At 42.5% G+C, this 22277-nt stretch overlaps 1 protein-coding gene across 1 annotated transcript in view; it reads left to right on the forward strand.

Moving 5' to 3' along the window:
* The first annotated feature begins 995 nt into the window (after nt 1-995).
* The window catches only part of CPS1 (carbamoyl-phosphate synthase 1), a 96356-nt gene continuing 75074 nt past the window's right edge, over nt 996-22277 (forward strand). Inside the window, exons 1-6 of the mRNA XM_026852190.1 lie at nt 996-1118; nt 9771-9880; nt 13969-14113; nt 15207-15296; nt 16015-16071; nt 18478-18570. Of these exons, the coding sequence (XP_026707991.1) occupies nt 996-1118; nt 9771-9880; nt 13969-14113; nt 15207-15296; nt 16015-16071; nt 18478-18570 (618 nt within the window). The remainder of the gene's footprint in view (nt 1119-9770; nt 9881-13968; nt 14114-15206; nt 15297-16014; nt 16072-18477; nt 18571-22277) is intronic.

Genomic DNA, 22277 nt, shown 5'->3' on the forward strand with positions numbered 1-22277 from the left:
TTTCAAATGATGCCTCACCATTTTAGTTCTTGAAGAATAATAATGTGCATACATCTCCCACAGCTTTTGTCTTTGTTAGACATTTTCATGTCTGGCTAATGAGGAAGATTATTCTTTCTGAAGACTATAGTGTAGAGTTATAGGAAATATGTGATAGTCATAAAGGTCTGTAGTCAGTTAGGAGATAGAATATGCAATATTTCACCTTATTTTAGCTGTTGTCCATTGACATTTTACCAAAAGATGCTTTTCTATTTGCAGCCATTTATTTTTCCTGGTGATGTCCTTTTCATCTATTTGAGGAGGAGCTGCACCTTGGGACCAGTGCTAGGGCTTCTGGTGACTCTTCAAACACAGAATGAAAAGGCAATGGCTTTCCCTAGAATTTGGTCTTCCTGCTTTACTTCTTTTAATACAAGTGTGCTTATGGCAGTCCCAGGGTGTTCCACTATCTAGCATGTGGGCCCCAGCTCACACATTTGAGAGCACTCAATAGCACACTGTGAACAGATCTCTTAATTTGCCTAGACCACATGCTGTTAGGAGAACAGGTGGTTCCTTGTCTCTTACTGAAATGTAAAAGGGTTGTTTCAGAGCGTGAGGACTGTCTTCATTGCTGTGGGTGTGATTTTTCTAGCAGATTTTGGGGTCTTCCAGCAGGCAGAGCTAGGGCCTGGCCTGTGATGCAACCCTTACAACAGTGCTCAGAGACCAACCTAAAGAAAAGTGTTGCAAGGGTGTCTAGGCAAGCTCCCCTCCGAGGAGGGGCAGAAGGAGGTGGGGCTGCACCAGAGACTTCTAATGGTAGAATAAATGGGGAGGTGTAGGGCAGCGCTGTACAGTCAGTCCAGCACACCTGCTGTGCCTCTGTTCTCTTCCCCTGTGATCTGCAAGAGCATATTGTCTGCACTAAATCTTGAAGAAATACATACAAGCAGATTTTTGTTTTGTCTTGTTTTCTTTAAACTTTAGTTTACCCATCAGCAACTTTCAAGATGACAAGAATTCTGACAGCTTGCAAAGTGATGAAGACTTTGAAAGGCAGATTGGAGTTTTGCAATGTGTCTGCTGATCACTGGAGTTTCTCGAGGACTGGTACACGGTTGTTGAGCATCAAGGTAACAGTAACTGAGCTATTGTGGCTTAATAGATGTGTTTGGCATGCTGAGAGATAACTGGCTGCAGATAACAGGGCTTACCTAGACAAATAAAATTGGACCGAAGGAGATTTGTCTGAACACTAAGCAAGGGGTGTGCTTGGCTAAATGGTTTTATTAGCTAAGCAAACACACTTTTTGTGTAGTCTGGAATGGAAATTATAGGGTGTATTGCATCAAAAGGTAGAAGTTCAGGGTTTCAGTTAATTATTACATGGTATTTTCTTTAGAAACACCCCACCCTTCTATAGGACTTACAGCTAATGGAGAAGATCTTTCAGTCCATATGCGCATGAATCAGCTAGATATTTAAAAAACATGCATCACCTGAACCATTCTGTCATATTGGATCCACAAAGGATCCATTTTCAATGTATTGGAAACCATGATGGCTCTGAGATTAATGGGAGAGGTAGACAATTGTTCTTTGTGAATGCATCATTGTATCAACTCTTGATTTACTGGGACTGAAACCCTTTAGTTCACTTCCCCAACTTTCTTCTGCTCTTTGTTACAAGTGCTGCATTTGACCAGTTTAGCTAGTGTAACTCAGGCAGGTGTGGCAGAGTACAGTGGTGAAATGGGATTTTTTTATGTGAATTCTGTAGCGCTGGTAGTGTTTTGTCATCATGCATCTTCCACTGAAAAGGTGCTCTTGCACGAATCTTGTTGAATCAACAGTGTAATAGAATTAGCAGCCAGAGGGGTGATGTTTCAGCAGGTGGTGGGGGAGAGCTCTCAGAGACTGGGACTGCGGGTACCCAGTAGGTACCACCCTACTGGCAGGGCAGGGTAGAGGGCTGACTGGTATAATTTCTGCCCATTGAGGACTAGGGTTTCTCTTACCTGTCCCACACCCACTGATTTTTCAGGAGATCTCTGAGCTCCTGGCAACAGACCTATTACTTTTAAAACAAAGACTAGCTGCAGAGAAAAACTGGATGGGGAAAGAGGCATCCCTATTTTCATCCCTTCCTGCAACATGTGAGTTCTCAATTAAGCTTTGTCTCACCTGCATTTAAAAACAGAGCCTGTGTTGTGACTAGTGTTCTTGCTAATGGACCTGGCTTCCCCTGCCTGAGAGTGCATGGCTGGCATGAATTGTTACCTTGTTCACTGTCTTGAAACACAGCACAGTAATCTTCTTCCCAGCAGAGGAATCCTGACTCTGAAATCAGATCTGGCTTAGGAGGAAGTTACTCCTCCTTGTGATGACAACAGGAGTCCTACTTGTCAATTAGAGAGCCATCACTGTTACCAGTTTCTGCAGCTGCACCTTCTGAAGAGACAGTAGGGCTCTGACATGAGGAGCAAGTTCCTTAGTTGTTCTTCGGGCTGGTGAATCTGTGTTGGTTTGACACTGACCACACATTAAAACTATGTCAAAGCCCTCAGGTGGAGCAGTGCTGTCTCTCACTTCTTCCAGGGCAGGTGCCAGCTTCTATTGTTCCATTTTGAAATCTCAGCACTGGCCTAGAAAGTATCTCTTGGTGTGACAAAGCATATTGCAACACAGTTTGAACACTCTATTCTCTGAGCTTTGTGCTTTAAATTGAAATGGGAGAGGAGAAAATGGAGATGGTTTTACTGCCAGTATGGCTGGATGAGTAGAACCTGTGAATGCACTAAGAGGTGCTGTTGACAAATATCATGGTGTCTAGGGGATAGGAGCCCAGGAGTCATACTTGGCTGCTTGTTTTATGGCTGGTGATGACCTGTAGCATTAGTAGACCAGGAGCCCTTGCAGGTACATTCAAGTTCACCATGGTTTTAGAAACTGTCAAACCAATTAAGCAGGACTGAAGAGTTCTGCTGGAACAATTCTTTCTTGTCTCTGTTGCCTCTGATACTTCTCTTGCTTTTTGGAGGTGGTTCAGGTATTTCTGCCATGTGAGTAGAGTACAGCAGTTGAAGCTTTGTGATGCACAGAGAAGTGAGTTCAAAGACACTTTAGTTTGTGGTTAGAAGTCTGCCGCAGTAAAAGGCATCTTCCACTTTGTAGCCCATGGTTAGGATTGCTGCTTCAGCTTTTGATGAGACACCTCTTTCTTTACATATCCCAAGATAAATCTGCTAGGCACCTGCAGTAGGCTGGTCCTGATGCATTCTTATACTGATGGATTAGCATCTGAACTTTCGATTTGGAGTCTTAAATGACAGATTGATGGTGTTAGGTACATGTTTTGTCACCCATTCAAGGACTGCACAGTGACAGACCTACAAAGTCATATCTCATACTGCTGAGGCATCCAGTTATTAAGTTTCATAGTCATGGAAAGCTGCTGCCCTACTCTGATGGAGTTACAGTACCAGCTGTTCTAGGATCTACCTATTTCTGTACTCGTAGAGGTAAAGAGTGATTGCTTAAAGCCAGTGACACCAATGCTGAAGGCAAGGAGAATGAATACCTTTTAAGAAAGCAATGTTAAGTGAAACCCTTGGGAGCTATTTTAACCTCAGTCCCAGCAACTGCAAATATACCTGAAGTGGGTCAGAATGAGTTGGGCCCCCTTTCTGTTTCAAGGTGTGTGACAGGATCTATTGCAGGGTGGCCAAAACCTACTGTGCATCTGAAGCGCTGAGTTTGATGGAGCATTTGTACTGCGCTGTGACTAGCTGGCTCACCACAAGTTGTGGTGCTAGCCAGCCCCAGAAGTCTCTTCCTGACATATGTTATGTGACACCTTCTGCCTTGGCGTTGATGCTAGGGAAAGTGATTTCCTTATTGGACTTGTTTATTTGAGTTTAATACCTACAGGAATTTGTGCTGTCAGAGTGAATGCTTGAACTCATGGAGAGTAAGAAGGCTGGTATCTAGTGTAGTTTAGGAGCCTGTGGCTCACGAGATCTCAGCTCAGATTTTTAATGCCACCTTTGCTGGGGGCTACATGATTCTGTTTGAATTCAGAATCTGGAATATGAAAACCTGAACCTTTTCTATCCTGAGGGTTTTGCTTTAAGTCAGTGACAGGCTTATACACCTGTTTTCCATGGGACAAACAGCAGCAGAAGTGAAAGAGACTCTCTAATATACATATGCAAGCAGTAAAGCAGCAGGCCTGAGGGAAAATTTAAGGATAAGTGGTCCTAAAATGCCAACCTATTGCATAGCTTTGTGCCAGAGTGTGGAAGTTAACTGTAGTTGTGAGACAAGTGACCAAGTACTGACTTATGACTGTGTTTGGTGTTCCAGCCATCATTAGAGATAATGGATATTTGTAAGAAGTTTGGAGAAAGAGTGAAATGCAAAGTAATTAAGGTGTGTGGGATAATGGCAGTACAGGTAATGATCCCATTCTCCCATTATTGCAGGCTTAAATGAGTGTTGAGTTGCCTTTTATTGCTTTTTCTCAGTGGGCTATTTTAGGGATCATAACAAAATACAAAGAAAACATGTTTCTAACCTGCATATAAGCTAAGTAAAGTATTACATAGTATGAGGAAGGGGTAGTTGTTAGTAGAGTGCCTAATAATTCTTCTCCCAAGTCTTTTCTGTCCAGTTAAATTCAGCCTATGTGGGGAAACACCATTGTAGGTGGGCAGTCTGATATGTGGGGACTCACAGATTCGTATTTCCCTATTGCATCCCATTCTTCAGTTCTAAAGGAGAGATGGAGCATCCACGAGTTAGAGAGGGGCAGATCAGAGGCTCCTATAGGCTCTCTGTAGGGATGCTTAGCATCACTGGTTTCAGCGCAATCAAGCTTCTTTATAATTCAGGAATGGGCAGAGAGACTGTAGCTCAAAGCTCGTATCATTTAATGCTCATCTGAGGCCAATGTAGTTAAATGGGGATGTAAAGAGTAGTAGGAGCAATAAATAGGTGGCTTGTAACAGTATAGCTGGCTCAGTAAGGAGAGGATTGGGAGAACTATAAAAACCACCAGGAGCAAGCTAAAAATATAGTTTCAAATGAAAGGGAGAGCAGGAAAATTTTTGAACACTGGTTATAGAAACTATTTCAGATTACTGTAAAAGGGGTCTTCAAATATATTTTGAGGCAGGTGGAAAGTAACTGAGAAAATGACTGCATGGGAAGCAAAGAGATGGGTGAGGAGATGAAAGATCAGTCACAAGCTACTCCACTGCTCTTCTTTTGGAGGTGAAAGTGAAGGGGAGATAAAATTGGACCTGTTCCCTTAGAGATGGGGGAACTTACTGAGCTGCTCTGTGGGGGAGGGAAGGGGTGCTTATTTCCTTGGGTGCTTAGTGCTTTCTGCCAAGTGCCTCGCCTGTCTTGGTTCCCTCTCCTCCTTTGATTTTTGTCATGAACAAATATTTGTGGCATTGTTGTGAAGAGCCTTAAGAAGAGTTGAAGATACAGGAGCTGTGACTTTTCTGTGATGCTGCCTGTGTTGTGTTTCTGGCTTTGCTTTCTTTTTGACTTGGATGGTAAGAACGGGCTCTTAGGCTTTGGAATGGGCTGCCCAGGGAGGTGGTGGAGTCCCCATCCCTGGAGGTGTTTAAGAGTCGGGCTGACATAGTGCTGAGGGATCTGGTGTAGTTGGGAACTGTCAATGTTAGGTTAATGGTTGGACTGGATGATCTTCGAGGTCTTTTCCAACCTAGATGATTCTGTGATTCTGTAAAGGAACTAATCCAAAGCTTCTCCCTAAAGTTAGCCTAAGTGTGAATCATCTTTGGTGTATCGCAAGACACTGACTTGTTTTTTGATTCATTCTTTATTCTTTCCCTTTCTTCTCTATTAATTTTAGCCAGAAGCAAATGTGCTACAATAAAATTAAAGATATATAAAAAAAATGGTTGGCAAAGGAAGTCATGACTGTTAGCAATGTCCAGAAAGATTTCTAGCCTGTGATGGCATAGTACTCACGAGAAGAGACATTCTTTTATCAACTCCTCCTTGTTGCTGGTTATTTGGTCTTGAGAGAGTGGATGTAGCACAGTCCTGGCACCAGTTTTCTACTGTAGAAGAAATCTGATGGCTTTTAGCTTCTTCTGTGCTTCTGATATGTTGGCCAGACTGACTAATGATATGTAGTCAGCCAGATTTGTGTGCCAAGAAATGCGGCAGAAGCTGTTGTACTGTGTGGAATCATGGCCTGCCTTAGAACGGAGATGTTTTATCATCTTCTTACTAGAGGGAAATAAACTGTTTTGCACTGAAGTTGAGTCCCAGCTGTGTCTCTGCCATACATCGGTGCCCATCCTGGCTTCGGTACTGGGCATACTCATAGTCCTCCAGCAGCCCAGCATTCAGGGTTCAGCTTGACCCTGCCAAGAGTAACTAAGCGATTTCTTTGGAGGGGAAAAACTTGACTTCCTTGACTAGTAACTCTGTGAGGCAAGTAGAAAAGAGGAAAAATTACCTGTTCACTTTCCAGTAAAGGAGTTTATAGCAGACACAATTTAAAAAACAAATTGTACTGCAGATCTTTTGGGATTTTGCAGACGTCTATCATTCATCCTGTAGATGGAAAGGGCTGCTAGAGCAGGGAGCTAACTGGAACTAAGTTAATCTGGTTTTCTACTTTCTTATTGTTTTGTTTTTTGTGTTGTTTTCTGGGGTTTTTTTTGTTTGTTTGTTTGGTTTGTTTTTTTTTTTAAATGCTACAATGCTTTGTTTACCTCATGTGTGAACTGCTTAGTGAAGTGGGATCTGAACTAGTTAACTCTTCGAGTTGCTTTGACAAAATGCACAAAATCTAGTAGTGACAGCATGACCCTTTCTGTTAGCCATCTCCATCCTCAAAGCTGTTCCAGAGACTTGCAGCCTCTCTGGAGCACAGGGGGCTCTTCTAAAGGTAAAGCTACTGGTGTGTAGGAAGGAGAAATCAGATTGCAAACGGTGTATCTCACATTGGGGGGTGTGTATGATGGAAACATTTCATTTGACTACAACAGATTTATCTGAGACTACCTGGGGATGCTTCTGAGAAGAGTGGAGACAAAAGGACCTCCTGGAAGCTCTGGGATTTTTATTTCTTGCTGCTTGTTTTTTTAAAAGTGAACATCTCTCACAACTAATCCCTGATTGAGCCAGCTGGCCTTCTCTATAGCCTGTAAATGACTTTTCACGCTAAAAACAAAACTGAAAAGCCAAAGTAGGCTGGCAGCTTAGGGATATGGTAACACCTCCGCTGGAAACGTAAGAAAGAATAATCACTTCTAGAATACTCAACAAACAAACCAACCACTTAATTAAGAATAATAAATCAAGTAAGGGAGGGAAACATTTGAACATCTATCCCTTGCTATAGCTGAACTTGCAGGCAGGTTATGGTTGCTCAGGGACATTCTTCTGTATTACTTGAACACTGTGGGGCTCTAATAGTACAACAGGGGCTTCTGTTCAACAGAAGTTATTTCTGTGCTGGTCTGGTATGTAGAAGGGCAAGTGGTCTGTGGGGGGAGGAAAGACATGCAGATTCCTGTCAAATACTATAGTGAGGGTGATGCTTTAAAGGTCACAGTGAATGCTCTGGATTTTGGTCCCCAGGAGTTAGATGGATGTTAACTTTTCTGGTCATTCCACTGTTGTGGACTTGGCTTCCTGAAGGATTCTCCCAGGCTATGTTTGCAGTTGGCACCATGATTCAGGTGATTACCCCGACTTGTACCAGCAAGTGGTAGGACTTGCTTGAACTGGAGTTGGTATTTGGGTGGACTCAAATACATGGCCTACTGGGAGAAGGGATTCATCTCCTGAAACCAAGGCTGAGAGAAACTGGTCCCTGCAGTCAGCCTCCCATGTTGGCAGTGTGGGCTGGGTTTTCAGCAGGCTTTGGAAAGGGCAGAGGTCCTGTCCAAAGCCCAGGCTGAGGCATCCAGGTGACCTCTGTGCTTTGTAATGTTTTGAGTGTGTGGCAGCTTTCTGTAACGAGAGGCTTAGTGAGATTAGGGATCTAACCAAACTGTAATTTTTATTTAGGATAAATCTAGGGGATTTAGTCACAAAAACTACATTTGTAACCAAAGAGGGAGGCGGTTTTTATGTTGCTGACTATCCCATCCAATAGCGTGGGAAGGTTCAAAAAATAATGGCTAAACCTTTTGAGAATGACTGGATGTTTGACATTAATGAGGAAAAAATGCAAGGCTAAAAGCATCCCAGATGTACAGAATTCAATTACTTGGCAGTGCAGTTTGATTTTTTAGTGTATTTTGCAGTACATTAGTAATTGATCTGTGCAGTATTTGTAAGTGCAGAGAAGCTCTAGATGAATGTTTGCCATGACTGTTACAAAATGTTCAGTGCTGGGAATGAAATTTCTCCTTGCTGTGATTGTTCATCTGATTTACAGCTAATGGAAAGTAGTTCTCCTGGTCCTTTCTACAGCAAATTGATCCTGATTTTTCTTTAAAAAATCCCATTAAGAGGAATTGTTCTGTAAAAAACCCCAATATAAAGTTAAATCATGGTGAGAGCTGCTGCCTCGTGGACAGACTTGGCACATCTCCTGTGGCGCAGACTATTGGGGTTTTTGTACTGGTAGTCACTCTGTGACTGCAGCTCTGTGCCCAGAAGGCAGCTTCGCTTGCATTCCAAAAGTGGAAATTTCTCAGGACTCAAAAGATTCATCGTCCAAATTTCGTTAAGCCCAGAAATTTGTTGGCAAATCTATTTCCAGCTTTGCTTACTCTCTCTCTTCCCCTGCATGTCATCAGTGATCCTGCTGTTTGAAGCAATCTCTCAACTCATTCTGTCATTTCTGTGGCGCCTATACTTGTTATTTTCTTGGTAGAAGCTGGAGTTCCCAGGTGGTTTCCCATCCAATTCCTGGACAGGCTAAGAAAATTTTAGTTTCCAAATAAGGCAAAAGTGGGTGTGTTTTGTCTGGTATGTGCAAAGACCCAGCTGAAACTCTTAATGACTTTTGTAAAACTCACTCTTCGTGTCCCATTTTCCTCAGCTGTAAAATAGTGATTAAGCTTGTAAGGGATCCCACAGTTAGTGTGGGACTCAGTTCTGCTAAATGCTCTCTTGAAGAGGTGCAGCTTTATGGGAAGTTTTCTGCTAGGCTGCTTGTTCCATATCTACCTCTTCCAGGACAATTTATACCTAGCCCTGAGGTAACTGAGACTGTGAGTGTCTGAGCTGTGAGTTCATCTCTTCTTGTGTCCTACGGCAGAATGGACCGGTATTTTGAATTTTGCCATCTGACACTAGTCCAACTAAGCATAGACTTGTTTTTAGTGGCTTAGCTGTACAGTTGCAACAGAAGTTAAGCACCTATCAAAGGTCACAGCTTACTCAGCATACTCAGCAGCAAGCCTTGAGCAAACATTGAGGAGAGGGGTGATCATTTCCTTACAGAGTTATGATATTGGTTAATTGCAAGATACACTGAGTGAAAGAATAAACAGCGTGATACAGAAGGGTGGTCTCACAGTAATAGCAGCACATGCTCTGCTTGCGTTTGAGGTTTGCCAGCTGCCTTGCCCTTGTTGGGAGCACAATGTTTCCTAAATATTAGAATGAAAAAGAACATCAGGAGACTAGTAAAAGAGACAATATCTTGACAGCTGGGAATGGGAGGGGCAGGGATACTTAAAACATCAGACATGAAAGGCAGGTGTCCTAGGTGTTACCTGTATAAACATCAAGGCTTTTCCTCCTGTATTTGAGTCTCTTCATGTGCCTTTCTCTAGGCGCAGACAGCGAACTTGGTGCTGGAAGATGGGATGAAGATGAAGGGCTATTCTTTTGGCTATCCATCCTCCACAGCAGGGGAAGTCGTATTCAACACTGGTCTTTCTGGGTAAGGCACAACCAAATGAGATGTAAGCACCAGAAGTTTTCTGGGAGCTTGTTAAACTGTGGAAGTTGCTTTTTGCAAGTTCATAGGGTCCTGATCCAAACATGTAGTGTCCTGTGTAAGGAAACACCATAGTCAGAGATACACAGAGAGAGACAGTTAATGAAGAGACTTCAAGCAGTCCTCGAATCATAGCCTTTGTGGTGATAAGCAACTTTAAAGACTGATATAACTAACCATGGTAGTGAGGTATGTAGGAATCTGATCACTTCCCATTGAAATGCAACCATTGCTGAGTCAGAGCAGAGGAACTGTCTTTGTTCTCCCTTCAGGGCCCTGATCAAATATAGAGATTTGAAGCATCTGCAACATTCTGGGTAATGGAACACTTCTGAGTGCAAAATTTTTAAATCCCAAGGTTTGCAAGTTGGTCACCTGTATGACCCATCCCTTATGACATTTGTTGGCTCATACCACAGTTAAGGTTCATTTAAACTCTGTGGCCTTTCTATCTAAAGGGCAGGATCAGATTCATGCCTAACCTAGCCTAACTCTCAGTCCTCTTGACTGGTAGAAGACAGTGGCTGATTTAGGATGGCAGACAAATGCTGCTGGTGATTTTGTTGAACTGCTTGAGCAGAGGAAATCTGCCTGGATGAATGAGGCTTTTGGTTAGGAGAGGGACATATTCCTGAGGAGGCAAGACAGCTCTGAGGTTGTTGGTGCTTGAGCTTTTTCTGCAGTCATTCATAGTTGTCTTTGCCCAGCTGCCTTGCATTCCCCAAATTCTGCTCTCTTTTGGAGAAACCAGTACTCACAGGATGAGTTTTTAAATTATCTCATTGGTGAGAGTGTTAAATTGCTGCAGAGGGGAATCTGTTTGCAAAGTTTTGCATTAGGAGGCAATTATTTAAGTATTTTGACAGTACTAATTACTGGCTGTGTTAATATACCTGCCAAGAAGCAACTGTTTAATATAGATCAGAATGATGGAGGGCACCAGAGTTCTCTTCTCAATGATAGATTATGGGCAATAAATCTTGTCACATCACAAAAGTCAAGGAGGACCTGATGGATTAATTTCCTCTCCACATGTTACTGTGGCAGCAGAATTTTCTGCTCATTTTCTAGAGAATTGGAGAGGATACCTGTGAAAGAGAGATCTCTTCTGTGCTGGGGAGAATATGGGCATGGAGGAAACATTCGAAATGTCAGGGTGTATCTTCAGGGCACTCTCCAGGAACATGACCTTGATTGTTTTGGAGAACAGGAAGATAAGAGTTTGCAGCGTTGTTGCAGACTGTAAAAGTAACAGATTTGCTACCAGTCCAGGCATTGCTGTCTAGTGAAAGAAGCCCTGTAGCTCTGCCTAGTACTCCTGAGCACAGAGATCAAGACCCTCTGTACCCAGAGGAACCCAGCTACCTCTTTTCATTGACGCAGTAAGAGGCTAAGTGCCTGCATGAAGGAGGTGCCAAGGTTGGGGACTTTTAGAGACTATCTGGACACATAGCAATTTGTCAGCATAGGGAGCCAGAGGCTAGTCCAGGGGTGTTTTTGCCACGGCTGCTGTTAAGCCTCAGACCACTGCTTTCTGTGATGTGGGTGTTTCTGGATGCTGAGTGGGGTCAGCATGGGGTTTGTACTGGGGTGATTAATATGCTGCTCTGCACCTTGTCTCCTCATCTGGACTCCCACGTTCTGTTTCATGTCACAGAACTGGGAGGCAAAGCACTTTACGTGCATACAGCTTTCAGGCTTGAAGTAGCTAAAGCTGGCTGAAATGCTGTCATATTACTCTGGAATAAAGGGCAGAGAGCACTGTTTTGCTTTAAATTGTTGAATTTTCATTAGAAAAGCATGAGGATGAACTTTTCAGAAATATTTGCTCAAAAAAGTATTTCTTAGCGTTGCAGCCATCTGTTTGGTATAGGAACAAAAAGGAAGAAGTTGATTTCCAATTAAGAAAAAGGAAGAATTACAACGCATAAAATGTTCCCATGTTTGAAACAGATCAGTAAATGCATTTGCCTTCAATAAGTCTGTGTGTGTTTCCCATGATATTCTAGCAAGAGAACTGATTGACAGGAATTTACTGAAATCAGGCAGGCCTTTGGGCAGGCACAACAAGGATTAGACCTTAAAGCATCTTTGGAGCTCATGTTCCCATCTGCTCCTCGTGCTCCACAAGACTTTGTGCCTCCTTAAAGGGCATTGTGTCTCAGTGCAGAGATGTGCCTTCATACCCCAGCCAAACCCAGTGGCTCTCTGTCCTTGTTTGCTGGTTACAAATAACATGCACAGGTTAATTACATTAGCTTTGTCATTAACAAAGAGTCTTTTGGAAGCAAAACCAATTCACTTGGAAGGAGAGAGTGATGCCAAATGTGCATGTGCCTTGCACTTACTGCAGTTCTGTGATCACACTGCACTTTGTGTGGTTGTTTACCTGCAGCAGGAAGTATAGATTTGAACAGCAGGAGAGGCTTACCTGAAAATATTTCATGGGCATTGTTCCTTCGACATGTCATTTCTCAGAGCTGGCTGGTGTGCTGTGTTGTCTGTATCTGCCTGCAACCATTCCGGGTTTTGTGAAGAGTTTCCCAATGTTTGACAATTAATCTTCTGGCAGTAAGTCTGATGTTCCATAAAAATGTCTCTTGTAACTTGCTGATATCTGGTAGATGGCTGGAGTTGCCAATTATGTATTGTTTAAACAATAATGACAATAATAAATTATATTTTGTGTAGGGCAGATTCATCCTGAAGTGTCTTTATGCATTTGGCTAAATATTTGTGTGGATAACTTCATCTGTTGCTAAATTACAGCTGCTTTTGGGTTGAAAGACAGCTATTGTTTAATGGATTGCTGCAACAGTATGCTACAGTATAAGGGAGAAAGTCAAGGACTATGTGTTAATTTGAAGCTGAAGGATCGGAGCATGGGCATGTAGACCATGTTTATGCTGTCCCCCTCTTTGGGGTTGAAAGTGAGACTGGATCTACTGGATCTAGAGCTGATACTTTACAAAATCCTAGGTTTGAGCCTTCACTGCAGAAGAATGTTCCACTATGCTTTTAGATCCTTGCTGAGAAGGGTATTCAGGCAGGTGCTTGAACAAAGTTTTTGTTTCTGGGGCTTCTGCTTAGGCTAAAGGTATAAGGATGTGCTTTGGGGTCTTGTGACCAGGGTGGAGTCCCAAAGCATTACCTTCAACTTGCCTTCTTCAGAGATATGCAAACTAACTTCCAAGCACTTAGAAATCTTGTCAGGTGAAATGTGTGGGTTCTGTGGGTGGGAACCTGGAGGCTGCCTAGAAGAGAGGCTGGGCATCTGCTGGGAGAAACTGCAAAAGTGGTACTGTGGCAGGGTTAGCTAACAGAGCAGGTAGGAGAGAAGAACCCAGAGCAGTAATGAGGAATCGCAAGGCTGATTCATAGCTGCTTCCCTGATCTCCAGACAAAAAGATAGGCATAAATTTGTCTACCTGTCCCCCAAAGAAAGAGTAGTTACAGCCCTGAACATCTCAAGACCTACAAGCTCCAGACTGGGAAAAGGACCAAGTCTGGGCAAACAGCTCTCTTGTCTGTTAGCTTTCCTGTTTGAGTTTTCTGTTGCCACTGAGAGGGACAAATTCTTACACCACATGGAGGGAAGGGCACAGCAATGATGAAGCACTGCTCGCATGGTGTGCCCAGGGAATGGCCAAGCCCGAGCTGTTATCTGGGAGTCAAGTGGTATACCATGCACTTACTGCAGTTCTGTGATTGCTCTGTACTTTGTGTAGTTGTTTACCTTATGTTAAATCACAAGGAGTCTGAGTTTGTTAATAGCTCCTGTGCTTTTCTTAAATGAAACATGAGAAGCCAAAGCCTTTCCTTGTTCTCAGTGTCAGATGTTTAATCACAGATGTCAAAGTAAGTGCAGATTCACAGATGTGTTTGCTTTTATACTGAGAATGCTGTCACATGAATACCATTTCTGTCTTTTTGTCATATGGGAATTCAAACCTGTCTTGTTTTCACTGGCTCTTTTGTTTTCCTTTCAAATCCAGACCAATGTACTTTTCTTCTGTTGCTTCTTCATCTAGATACACCGAAGCATTGACAGATCCCAGCTACAAAGGACAGATTCTTACACTGGCTAACCCCATAGTTGGGAATGGTGGGGTGCCTGACACAGCTGCTTTGGATGAAATGGGCCTCAGGAGGTTTCTGGAGTCTGATGGGATCAAGGTAACAGTGGGACACACAGAGCTGATCAAAGGGTGGTGCTAGCAGCCAGAGTATGTGTGTGTGCATGTGTGTGTGCACAAGATATTACTGGCACCCTCATGGAAGTTAGAAGGAATCTATGATACTCAGCCTTTCTTTTTCCTCTTCTGGATATTGTCCTTGGGGGGAATGGTGGCAAAAGATAATCCAGGTTGCTTTCTATATCAGTCCATGTGCTGTCTGGAAGTGGTGTATTTCCCATCAGTGACAGACGTGCTACGGTTTTTGTGAACTGCTGTTCTGGATGGCTTTTCTTCCACATTCCCTTCTGCCTCCTATGTATCTCTGTTTGCCCAGGACTGGTTGCCACAAGGAGATCAAATGCCAGTGAGAATGAGAAGTTTCTGTGTGCTGAGACTTTTCTCTATATGCCTGTACTACCACAAATGGGAGGTCACAGTTGTGCGGAGAAGGCTGCATGTACTAGTGCAGGAACCAGTATTTACACTGTGGTGACAGGGGATATTGGCTAGGTGCAGGACTGTGTCCATGCAGTGGCAGCAGTACCAAAAAATGAAACAAAACCATGTAATTGCAGAACCAGTGAAATGTTCTATCTGTCCTGAGGTGAAATGACTCGTAAGCTATCTAACTCCAATGGAAAATGGAGCTGAATTTTGAAGTGAAATGTCACTTAAAAGTGAAAAGCTTTCTTAAACAAAGAATGAACCAAAATAAAACCTTTGTCTTGTGTTAAATTTCCGCTTTCATTCTAATGAGAAGCATTTTCTTAGTTCAGTGTAATTTGCAGCTTTGGTTACCTGAAAGCCACATTATTATATGAATTTCCTAAGTAAAAGGGTCTGGATACAATCATGACAGAGCATGAAGTCTTTACACTGGTAAAGAGAACAGGTACCTGTTCTGTGCACTTCCCCTGTGAAAGCTCAGATTTACTATCTTTTTGTTATATAAAAGCAGCCATACCATGCCTGCCTAGCCTTGTGTCCTGTCTGTGATATGGTTTGCAGTGGATGAATAGTGAAAATTCAGAAAGTACAGGGCAAGTACAGTGTGATCCTTCAGTGCAAGATGACAGTTCTTCTCTCTGCAGGTTTCAGGCTTGCTGGTACTGGATTACAGCAATGAGTACAGCCACTGGCAGGCTGCTAGGAGCCTGGGAGAGTGGTTGCAGGAAGAACAGGTGAGCAGTCTAGGGGTAACTATGTTAAGAGAACAGACCTGTATATTTGATAACAGGGGAGAGAACTGCTGGCTTTGAGCTCATAACCACTCTTCTCAGATGTCTTCACCAGTCTGTACCGGGCTCATTCTGTGTTCCTTAGTTCTCTGATTCTTCATCCATTTATCTTTTGTCAGGGTGCAATGGTATTTCCAAGATCTTTCCAGAAGGAATGTTAAATAAATGGAAATGTTTGGTTCTCCATAAAAACAATATACATTAGATTATATTCTATTCTATTCTTTTGTCAAATGTTTCTGTAGTTCTGCTTCTTGTTATTGCCATGGTCATAACCTAAAGAGATGTTGGCTGCCAGGACCCCACTGTCTTGAAGCTGTGGGAGTCAAGGATGTGTCAGTAAACTGCCACTGACTTGTGATGGCTGGGGGCGTTAGGTGCTCATAGGTAAGGCAAAACGGGGCTCACAAATGGGACAGATTTTTGCTACATGAGCTTTTTATTTTGTGCTTTTTAGTGCAGAAACTAGTTTTGAAGAACTGAGCTATTTATGAGTGGGAAAATGAAGAACTGGAAGTGAGGCAGCCTTGGTAATAGTGCTGCTAAAAGCCAGAACTCCTTGAACAAGGACATGTTCTTCTCATCAAAGTGATCTGGCTGCTTTCTTCCTCTGTTTTAGCTGCTTGTTCTCTAATTTATCCTTCTCTTGTGTTTTCCTCAGGTGCCTGCACTGTATGGGATTGATACCAGAATGCTGTCCAAATTAATTCGTGACAAGGTATGATCTGCTTCCCTTGATCCAGTTGCATCAATGTTGCTATTGCTAGGCCCTTTTTCTAACAGTGCAGCAAATCTGGGGTAGAAATGCTACTTCTGGGCTGCCTTGACCTCAGATGCTGCTCAGATCCCTGTGGTCTTCCAAAGGCTCTGTGACTTCTGTGCGGCTGAGGCAAAACTCTGATCCCAGGGAGCCCCCTCTTCTTGGCTCTGAGCTGGGTTTCCTGTTCTACAGAAGTGAACCAGCACAAGTGGATGTAAATGAAAGGCCTCAGGTAGCTGTGTCAGACTAGTGTGTTGGACACAACAGGTAGTAGTGTCAACTACATATTGCCTCAGATAGTAACGGTCCGAGAGAGCAACAACTCTGTGAGAAATTGTGGATATTAGTTCACAGATAGCATCACCTTTGGTTGGTAGAAATTTGTCAGAGACAAATAAATGCCTACAGTAACCTAAGATGGATTCCTAACTCAGGCTGGTTTTCTTTGGCTGAAGCCTGTTATTTTTTTTAATAGTCATTACTTTTCTTTGGTTTCCAAGAGCTGACAGTTGAAGGACATGAGCAGGATTTTTGTACTGAATGGAGGTTAATGTTAAGGTACGCTTCACACTGCCTAAAACAGTGATCAAAGTCCCTCTGAATGTAAATGCGCCCTGGAGTCTCTTCTTTGTAATGGATTATTTGAAGCTGCTCTTTTCTTTAGGTCATCAATTTGCAGTCTGCAGTCCAAGCCCACACCCCCTTTTTTCCACAGAACAAAATATGAACAACCCAGCTTGAAGAGAGGAATATTTGTAGAAATGAATTCATACAGGAAGATAGGGCATTGTCCTGCTCTTAGACAGCAGACAAGTGCAGTTTAATACAGTAGAAAATGGCAATGTGGTTTCTACTTTCTTGAGACATACTGTTAAATGGATTGGCATTCCTTTCATCCAAAGTAAATACACTTTCAATGTTTATTCTGTAATTTGGCAGTGTATGGTATAATGCCCATTATACTGGGACTCTGAGTTGTATTGGTTTATGGCTTTTAAATTAATTCATAATGTAGCCTTTTCTCCCAATCTTCTCAGCTTGAAAAAACCCAGCTTAGTATTTCACTCCATGTCTGTTTATAAATTGGAGGTGAGATCAGGTTTTCATTATGATAAATGCAGAAATGAGTCATGACTTGTTAAAGTGGACTCTAAAGGTAAATGCAGGGCACCATTTGGCTGAATAATCTGTGAGTGATGCAAGACACAGGGTTCCTGTTTGGAAGCAAGGCCTTTAAGGCTTTGTCAGCGTTTATGGGCCCGACTGCACAGTGGCACTCAGCAGTTTCTGTGGTTTCCAAGAACCTGACTTACTTAAGATGATGCTGACCTTTCAAGCTCTGCTCCACACAAAGCAACCTGGAGTAGCTTTGGTGTAAGGTGCTACTCAAGATGAGATAGGATGTCAGCCACTCTTAAGAGAAAAACTCTGACTTTAAAAATTACTCTTAGTACTGCCCATGGCAATGCAAGATTCTGGCTGTTTCTTGTCCTAGGAAAATGGCAAGGATATTTCAGGTATGGCCAACCATGAAAGTGGTTGCAAGTGCAATATCCACAGGGCGAACTGAGTTTATCATGAAAGTTTTATGCATTAAAAGTTACAGTAAAACATTGAATTAATCTGTTTTACTTTCCCCTTTCATCCTTGAAAAGTTCTGTATTGCACACTCGGTCCTCATGCAGAGAGAAAGTTAACCCTAAATTAATCCCACTTATTCCAGGAGTGGGACAAAGCCAAAACAGGGTTTTTTCCACTGAGAACTTTAATGAGCAGAAGGTGGAGAAGGATATGCTGCTGGCAGAGTAAGAATGTCCTAGATTCTGCAAGGTGGTAACAACAATAAAGAGTAGAGCTTGCTTTTTTTTTTTTTTTTTTTTTTAACAGCTTATTCAGAAAACAGCTGTGCTGACCTGCTTCCTCTATAGCTTTGCCTTACACCAGCTCTGCTGCCTTTATAGCTCTCCATGGGAGGTGGCTGAAGGCCTCACAGTGGGTTTCCAAAAACAAAAAGCTTCAAACTGCTTTGTGGGTTACTCCCAGATCTACACAACAGTTACATGGGGATTCGAATTCTGATCCTCTTGGAAGGCAACCCATTTCACTGTCACTAGACAGCTTGCCAAACTGCCTATTAACCAGGTTTACTGTTGACAATGCCTCTCCCCTCAGTGAATTATTTTAAACAGATTTTTGATACTGAGAAAGGCTCATAAGCTTCTGAAGATGGTAGAAATGGTTATCAACCACCAAGAAACCATCTCTGAACAGCTGTTCCAGTTGCTGTGCCTGTCAGCACCTTGTCCCAGTGTTCACAGCTTCTTCTTTGCTCATGCTTTGTTGTTTTCTGGTGTATTTCCACAGGGTACAGTACTTGGGAAAATTGAATTTGAAGGTCAACCAGTGGAATTTGCAGACCCAAATAAGCAAAACTTAATTGCAGAAGTTTCAACGAAGGTGAGAAGTTCTTCTGTAGTCCCAGGGCTGTACACTCCAGGTAGTAAGTGCTCTTCATTTACTCTGGGAACGGTCCAGCCTTTCTAAACAATCTGGGGACCTTTTGTAAACCATACACCATTCCAGACCTTTGAAGGACTGTTATCTGAATATTATCCTTGTAGAATTCCCATGGCTCCTTAGGTGCTGTGCTGAAGATGTAAAATGAGCTGTGTTGAGCTGGATGTAGTACTCTGATCAGAGGATTCTGTGTTACAAAGATGTGATTGAGAAGTTTTGGGGCTACACTTAGACCTAGTATATGGTGTACATTTTCAAACATAAGAAGAATTAATAAAAAGAATGGTAGATTTCCTTAAATAAATTTCAGGAAAGCTCACAATAACATTTGATCATCTGTGTTAAGATGTAATTTTGTTGAGGTCATTCCAGAAGATATTTCTAGATTTCAAAAAGAAGCCAAGTTAGGAATCCCCTGGATCTAATATTACTGGTGTTAGCTGCTTTGTCTATAGATATGTACAGAACAGCAGTTAAGTTTGTACTCTCTTTGCTCGGCATGCAACCACAAGCTGAGAAGAACATCACAAATCGTGAAGACATAGCAAACCAGGTCCATACTAAAAATAGTAACTATTCTTGTACCAATGCAGGGGCTAATATCTTCAGTTGTGGACTCTTTGGGGATTTAACTGTGGGATAAAGCCTACCTTGGGTGCTTAATCCCATTGACTGAAGTTAGAACGGAGTGTACGAGTCCCTTTTACAAATTCCGTGTTTACTATGATGTTTGAAGCTCCTTCAAGATCAGTGAGGCTCTGGAAGAGCATTGCGAATAGTTGCTTGTGTACTGTTCTGCATAGAAGCTGGTGTGTTAGTGGCATAGGTGAGTGAGGAGCAGTCCTGAACAGACTGGTCAGTGAGCAAGTGGGAATTTGAAGTGCAGTCTCCATCCAGGCTTGGATTTACAGTAGTAACTGGTTACCTGGGATGCCACTGGAACACATAGGCCATCTTACAAATCTCACCTTCGGGGATCTCACCAACTGATGCCAGTGGTGCCTCCACTGTATTTTGAGTCAGGGACTTGTTGATGCACAAGGGTGGCAATTGCTTGTAAAAGTTGTGATCTGTGGTTGCAAGATGCAGGTGGAGCCATTCTGAGCAGTAACTCAGAAATAGGTAAGGTTGCTGATGCTCAACTCTGCAATTACTAGGACAGAATTACTGTAAAGATGCTGCAAATAGCTTCTAAAAGGAAGATATAATAAGATTAATGGAGCTTTGGTGGTCTCATTATGTTTATAACTTCATTTTATAGGCTTAAAATGCAACATCACAAATAAAACTGAAAATAAACTGTTCAATGTTGGTAATTAATGGACATGATAGTCTATCTGTTGCCAAACAGCTATTTTCATGTAAATCAGGATACAGCAAGATCAGGAATCTGCTTATCAGTTGTACATTAGGAGTGACTGGTTTTGGTTTTTTTTTTTAATATTTTTTTCCCTCCTGCCTTCTTTAGATGCTAGTTGTATAGACTCTATTTGCTGATGTTGCCTATACAGGGAAGGGAATGTAGAAAACTGCCAGTATTTTGCAGGAATTTTTGTCAGAGATTTATTTTGGTGCATGTGGTGGTCAGGGTCCCAGAGCAGTAGAGAGGTTTTTAACCACTGGAAGCTAAAAGGTCCTTTCTATCCATACATACAGCCCCATGTACTCTTTTTTTGTTCTCAGCACTACTGATAGCAAGGGTTTCTAGTCTTCCTGACTGCTGGCTCACAGCCTTCCCACATCATCCTTTCAGACTGGGACAGGGTTTTTTATACGCTAAGCAGTGAACAGATGAGGGAAATCCTCTGTCTTTAGAAGGAATATGTTTTAACAGTTTCCTCACCCAGTTCCCAGTCTGGTTTCTGTCTAGACATACTCTTGGCCAGATGCAGGGGTCAGTGCTCTGCAGAACAGAGGAATAGTAAGTGTGAGCAGTGGCGGGGGAGGATTGTGAAGACAACAACACCTAAAAGCAGTCTTGCTGCTGAAGGAAGAGTTGTAACAGATCAGCCTGATTAACCAGATGGGGAAGAGTTTTGAGACTGAGGCAATTAAAGTACCTCAAAGCAGTTTTGTCCCACAACTCCCTCTGGCGATTAGAACAGTCAAGGAAAACCTTTGAGGGAGATCTTTGCTTCATAATGTTTTGCAGATTTTTAAGTATGGATGTTGTGAGGAATTGAGGGATCTCCAAAAGCCCTTTCAAGAAGGAAGGCTGAGTTTTTCTTTAAGGGACTCTGGCACATGACACTAAGCTAGTTTCTGTGAGAACTGAGCACCTTAATCTTCTTGAGATTTTTAAAACCCACCTTCCAGAAGCCTGAAGGACAGCAAATAGAAGACCCATACAGTTCCTATGCAGTGACACTGTTCCACCATGGACTGTGGAAGCAGAATCCACTTGTGTATTGGTGACTGTGAAGATACTGTCGTATTTTATGTCAGGCCCAGCTTCATATCAGAAGTCTTGAGTGATATAACAGGACCGAGTTTCAATATGATTTCCATTCTACTCATTCTCAAAAAGGGATGGTGGGGTACTTTGCCAACTGATTCTGTACTGTGACCTACAAGATATGTTCTGATACAAAAATCTTTCAGCATTACACATCAGGAGTCACAGCAGCAGTGGTAGCACTGCTGGCTCTGTGCTGAGTCATGTCCTCAAAGGTGAATTAGGGACCATTGGTAGTTCATGGGTTGCAGCTTGAAGCCTTGTAGTGAAGGGAGGTGGGAGGTGGCTTCTTGCTCCTCATCTCTTCCACCCTCGCTCCTGACATGGTGGTAGATCACTCCTGGTGATGATCAGAGCTGTCCTCACATAACACATGCTCTTGTATCTTAACAATCTCTTCATCTCAGTCTTTAAGAGGTAAAAGTTCAAACAAGAACTGAGTTAGGATAACACAGAGGGAGGAGTTCTAATATTCTGCTAATGAACTTCATCTGGAGTTCCTCGTAGAGGGGATATCTTTCTTTCTGGCTGGTCATAATCTTTTTATAGAAAGATTCAGTTTGATACCCAGCACCAGGCATATTTGGCATGGATTTTAACATCTTCTCATAAAGGGGCCCAGTTGTGAAATATGAAAGACAGGGAGCTGATTAAAAGGAAGATACTTAGTTTGGACCAAAAAAAAAAAAAAGACTTCTTTTTCCAGCGTCGTATTGCACAAGAGAAAAGACACTTTGGATAAAGTACACTTATCAATATCAGCTTTCAGAAGCTGAGCATAACTGAAGGTAAGCACAGAATTTCTTTTTAGGAGGAGAAAAGCTGCCTTATGTGCTTGTTGATGAATAACATCCCAGCCTGGTGCTAGCTGCAGTCATGTAACAAGTAATTCAGCAAGTTGCAGAAAGAAGCTGTCCGTAAATAACCTTACCTCAGTGCTATGGCTGTCTGTCAATATGTCCACATGTTGCAGTATCAAGGTCTATATAACATGCAGTGGTTTGACCTCACTCTCTTCCATGTTGGTTGTGACCAATAGATAAGTGGGTGTACAAAGCCTAATTAATGGTCCAGACATGGGACTGGTGACAGTTTACTTTGTGGAATGCGTTGAGGAATAGCAGCTAGAAGTGTTGTCTGTTATGTAAAACTGCCAGGTCCATATGGATGTAGGTCATGCTCAGTGACGCGC

Source organism: Athene cunicularia, assembly GCF_003259725.1.
Source record: "Athene cunicularia isolate RWA chromosome 7 unlocalized genomic scaffold, athCun1 chr7_part1, whole genome shotgun sequence".
In the NCBI taxonomy this organism is placed as follows: domain Eukaryota; kingdom Metazoa; phylum Chordata; class Aves; order Strigiformes; family Strigidae; genus Athene; species Athene cunicularia.